This window comes from Morone saxatilis, unplaced genomic scaffold (genome assembly GCF_004916995.1).
Source record: "Morone saxatilis isolate NCDOM2014 unplaced genomic scaffold, NCSU_SB_2.0 Contig20, whole genome shotgun sequence".
NCBI lineage: Eukaryota > Metazoa > Chordata > Actinopteri > Moronidae > Morone > Morone saxatilis.
Genome location: NW_023339763.1, coordinates 25,100,877 through 25,106,559, shown reverse-complemented (window position 1 = coordinate 25,106,559; position 5,683 = coordinate 25,100,877). Strand labels below are relative to the sequence as shown.

Genomic DNA, 5,683 nt, shown 5'->3' with positions numbered 1-5,683 from the left:
GTGTCTCTGTTTACTATAGTGTAACATTGTTTTTGGACGGTAAAAACTGCAGGGGACCAAAACGGCCTTTTAAAAAAGTGCAGGGGGGTGCAAATTACGTCCGTGATTGCCAGAGTGCTGGAAATGTAATTTCTCTCCCTTTGATTACTGTCAAAATGTTGCAATGACTGTCTGTTACAGTATTTGGTTTAATGTTATAAGCTCTCCAGCACTACATTATTTTATTTTAGAAGATTACAATAAACCTACAGGTGATATAAATATCTAAGGTTTGATATATTGAATAAAAACTTATGGTGGATGCACAACCGAAACAGTAACCTAATGCAGTGAAAAACTTAAGTTATTCTTACTCTGTATTATTACAAATGCTGACTTCTGCACAAATTGCACATTTTGTTTTTCATTGCTATTTGTATGATCTTAAAGACATGACCCCCGCAGACTGAGTTTTGATGAGAATAAGTTACTAACAGAATTATTTGATCATTTATTTTCAAATAAACAACGATTCAAATTCAGTGATATAAGTTAGAATTATGCTCAGATAAACTAACAGTGTGATGTATGACATTTTTATACGGAAGTTTTGTCTTTTTTTTCTTTGTGTGCTGTGTGAGATTTTGAGGCCATAGCATTTGGAATTTTGCAAATTTGTGCCACGGAATTGTAAAATGTTGCAGTTACAGCACATGCAGATGATAGCACCCCTTGTGGCAAGTCCTGCCTTACACTATATGTGAACAACTGATTGTAATGGAAATTTTACAAATTAGTTGTCTTTAAAAAATTGAAAAAGGATATGATTAACTCACAAATCTGTATGCTATTTTTGACTGGGAATTCATGCTTTTGCCACTAAGGTGTGATCAGTCAGGTCTGATGTGTTCTGGTTGAATGACTACAGTCATGTTAGACCGTATGTGGGTTTTTGAGACATGGTTTCTGTCACACCTGACCAACTGATAGATCTGTGGATGTGTCCACTGACCATCTGGAACAGGCATGTGTGAAACTGATCATCTGTACTTGTTAATGATCACTGGCCTGGCAGGACTGTGGCTGCGAACGTTGCACACTGTACTTTTTCTCATTGGATTAGTGAATGAAATTTATAATGATAATCATATTAAAACTGTTCTATGGCCTCTCTCTGCAGTGCAATATTGTCTATTATTTGCTCTTTTCTTTCCTCAGTCATGTCTGAATGTCTTGGGTGTGCATGGAGGTCTGTGTGTTACTGAGTGCATACAGGTCTGTGATGTATTAGCTTGTATACATGCATTTGCTTACAGAGATTGAGTTAAAAATTGAATCAATTCTATCTAGGTTGATTAAAGATATGGGACACATAACTTAAAATCAGGTATATGGCACCCCATAATGGACTCCCCTCACCTGCTATCAAACACAACCTTAAACAATAAATCTGCTTTGACTTATGAACATGTGTATTGTGATATTGTCTTTCATCTTGCTATTGGCTGTTCAATGCTTGAAAAATTAAAAGCTGATATGTACAGTAGACCCCTTTTTAATTTTCTCCTAAGTTTTATGACTACAATAATTAAGGTACTGTGTAAGAATACATGTTTTGAAAATATCCATTGTTCATATTTGCTAAAACTTGGACTATATCCTGACAGTAGTAGAAAGAGCCAAGAAAGATATAAAGACACTTTGGATTGAGGCCTTGAAAGCTAGTTGATTGTTTAGTCTCCCAGGGTCCCAAAGCCTCTGTATATGGCACTCTGGGAATAAAACTCAACAATCAACGATCTTTCTTGGCTCTGATTGGTTGATTTTGTTCAGACCAGTGAATTCTTGCAAATATCATAGGAAGCCCTACAATGAGCCAAAGGGACCTGATTTTTTTCTCGCATTATCTGTCTAATGTACTACTGTCAGGATATAGTGAATGTGTCAGCAAATATGACAAAGTACCTATTCCAGCTTTAATGAAATGATTCTTTAAATTTGTTCCTCTTCCATACAAACCTCAATAGAGAAACACGTTTATTTTGCTTTAGTGGACCTGTCCTTCTGCAGATGCTTTGTTCATTCATCCCCACTGGCAGTATGGATGAGTTTGTTAACCTAAAGTGGGTACTGCATGTGTGAGGGTGAATATGAGGAAATGGGACTACAAAGGGGAGACTATTTACTTTCTCCTGTCCATTTCTGGGATTGGAAGAGGACAGAGGGCTCTCTTCTCTCTTCCCTAAGTCCTGGGGTCCTGGTCTGTCTGTGCAACATGTGGACCATGAAAACCTACCTTCAGTTTGCATGTAGTTTTACAAGGTATGTGTCATTGCACAGCACCCACTGTGACAGTTCACAGGACAGGTTCCAAAACCAAGCTCAAAATTAAAGACTTGAAAGTTCACTTACCAGTTAATACCTACCTACCACTAGGTGGCAATGTTATACACCTAAACTTTAAAGAGGGACTTAAAGGTAATCCCAAACCCTGACTGTATCTACTAACTAGTATTCCATATACTATACTCTGCTATATATTTTTCCTCCATTGCTGTCCAAAAACAATTAAAACCCCATCAGTGAGTCACACCGATGCACTGGGTGACATGGTCTTTCATTGAACACACACACACTGTAGTTGTACTCACCAGAGCACTAAATGTGGATAAATCAGCAGCTGAAAATAGTTCCCAACAAATGCATTTTTCCTCCTGTTTAACTAGCGTTACCTAAGAACTAGAGTGACCAGCTGTATTTACATATTGCTGAGCCTTTTGTAAAAATTAAACTCTATATTTGTGGGCTCTTTGTTGTTTTTAAAGATTAATGTATTTAGTAGAGAAGCAATGGACTTAGAGCTAAGAGCCACAGAGATTAGGGAATAGGACTGTTGGTTTTGGTATTTTCTTGGTATTTGATAACAAAAGGATTAAATATTGCCAGCCTTAACCTTGACAGATATTTAGGCAACGAGTTCCACTGCTGAGGGGCCCTGGCACCTGGTCATCTGCTAGTACTGAGCTGCAGCCCACAGGTCTACTTCATCATCGTGCTGCTGTGATGCTTTGGAAGTGCTTATTTATCATTTAATAAGTAGAGCACCCATAAGCACCCATTTAGGACAACTGCAAACCATTTATTCCATCTTTGTATGCTTTTTTAAGGCCTAGATTTATGGAGAGAGAGTAGCATAGATTATTTACAATGTATTTACAAATAAGATTTTGTTAAATGGGAAAAACTACACATATCTGAATATTCAACTGATTTAATTCACATTTAGACATTTATGTATAGAATCTGCTGAATCCTGCAAGAAATCGTGTTGTAAGAACAAATTTGATTTGAAGATTCTTGTCCTGTAAATACCAATACATATAAATATATTTTGCAAATATCATAAAACACATGTAAAAAAATATATGTAGTACATGAGTTGACATCTTCCCAGTGATTTTGTTGTATTTTTCGTGGGGGTGAAAACCAAAAATTATTATTAATATCAAATGAAAGCTCTTGAAGAACTCTTTGTAATGGCAAAGAGAACTCGTAAATTATAAACTAACTGTCAGGCTTTTGGGTTTTATTTGGGTTGTTTCCTGTTTTATGTTGAAAGAGTCCTTCCTCTTTTAGCTGTTTTACTTCTCTTCCTGTCTTTTTTTTCCGTTTTCCTTCCAGTTTTGATTGTCTGCCCCGCCCTGATTAGTTTCACCTTTGTCTCTTCATCCTGTCCTTCACCAGTGTTATTGCCATAGTTGTCAGTTCATGTGACCAAACACACACTAATTCATTTTGCTTTCAGATTCTTGTGCAAGTAAACACAATATGTCAACTTCACCTAAAAGCTAAATCCCAGCAATCAACACTTTCCAGTATATCATCTTTTAGAGAAAGGCCAGGATTCATTAGGCCTGCCCTGCACAAAAGTAGATCAAAGACCTGGGATACATCACAAGTCTCTTATTTGACATTTCCTCGCTCCTTGCTTGATGGTCAGTTTGGAGAATTTAATTTCAGGGATTCAAGGAATTTATTGTCTGCCACCAATGCAATTGTGCCCTGGTTGCTCTCCAATCAACATGTACACAGTATGCAGTCTCTATCACACAGCTACACAGTTACACAAAGTGATCTGTGTAAAATTTATGTGCTTACTTTCAGGCTGTTCTGCGAAGTTTGGAAGCATTTCTGAGCCCAAACTAGATATTTTTTACTAAACATAATTTAGGAAAGATGCTCAGGGTTCGCCAGATTATACTAAAGACATACTATTGTAAAGCCAGTGTGGCATAAAACTGCAATGTAAACAGTTTTATTAAATTAAATAGCATCTTGTCGTATCTTATCTAATTTGAATGAATGCTTCAATTTCTCTTTTTCTTCTTAACTGTAAACAAACTGATTTTACAATTCAGGAAACAGTATAAGTGGAATACAGAAAAGAGCACAGTAGACTGATATGTTATATTAATGTTTAAAAAAAGTCACTTGCCATACAAGTATAAATATGCTGATAATTTTATTTGACAATAAAAGGTTTGTTCAAAGACATAAATGATTAACAAATGTGTTTGTGAATTTACATTTAAGCATAAAAGTATATTGGGCTGTTTTTTTAAAAACATTTCTAAAGAGCGAGAAAAACTAACCAGCAACAACAAGAAAAATGAAATCAAATTGACACGGTCAGCTCTTAAAATCTGTAATTAAGTGAACAGTGGATTCTTAAGATTAATATAATATGTTTAATTTGTAATATGCAAGGACTAAGGTTTAAATAAGGAATTGCACACAGAAAATTAAACACTAAGTTTTAAAATTCATTCAGTCATTAATTCAATATTCAGTCTTATTATGCAAAAATATAATATGGTGTATTAGCCAGTATAGGTAAAGCATTTTCTGAAACAAAAGCCTCACACATTTTGTTTCAAGTTATTATATTACTTTTTGTTATTACTCATGATGCTTTAAAAAAGAATGTCACAAAAATAGTTGAATTCCATTTAAACAATCCTTATAAAGTAGAAAACCTAACATCAGGCTGGCAGTTTTAAATTTTTCCCAACACTTTGATATATATCTGACTAAAACAAATAACCTGTTTCAAAACGTTCAGGTTCAGGTTATCCATCTATTCCATGTGGTTAAAGGATATGGTTAAAGAAATAGACCTAAAATAGACATGTCATGTCATTTCTCCTCTGGGCACACTTGCTTGCAACAAGCACAGCAGGGGCAGCAGCAACGATAGCAGTAATGCCGGAGCTGACAGAGAAGTCCGCTGGTTGTTTCTGGGGCTGCTTCAGTTTCTTGATACATTTTGGTAGAAGCTTCTTCACTAACCTGCACTATTGTATCTTCTGTCGTTATATCCACCTGGGATGTTTGATTGGCTTTGTTGCTAGTTGTTAGAGTCATCGACACTTTTTCTTTGACATGGAGTTTCTCAATCTCACTAAGCATCTGAATCTTAAGTTGTTGGAGTTCTATGTATTTTTTATCTCGTGCTTTGCTGTTACAGTCACTTTGAGATGTTGTGTCATTACTTAAGCCTTGTTTTAGGCTCCTCTTCTCCAATGGTTCCTTTTCTTTCTGGAACAATGTTCTCTGAAAAAACTCATTAATTACTGTTAGTCTTTTCTCCAGGTTATTTCTCATCTCATGACCCCGGCGCTTCAACTGATCAATCTCCTTCCGT

General features: G+C 35.9%; 1 protein-coding gene across 1 annotated transcript in view; it reads right to left on the bottom strand.

The window, feature by feature from the left end:
• Positions 1 to 4,442: 4,442 nt before the first annotated feature.
• Positions 4,443 to 5,683, bottom strand: part of LOC118331487 (myosin heavy chain, clone 203-like) — a 2,124-nt gene continuing 883 nt past the window's right edge. The window contains exon 2 of the mRNA XM_035666459.1: positions 4,443 to 5,683. Coding sequence (XP_035522352.1) covers positions 5,176 to 5,683 — 508 coding nt within the window. The 3' untranslated portion in view covers positions 4,443 to 5,175.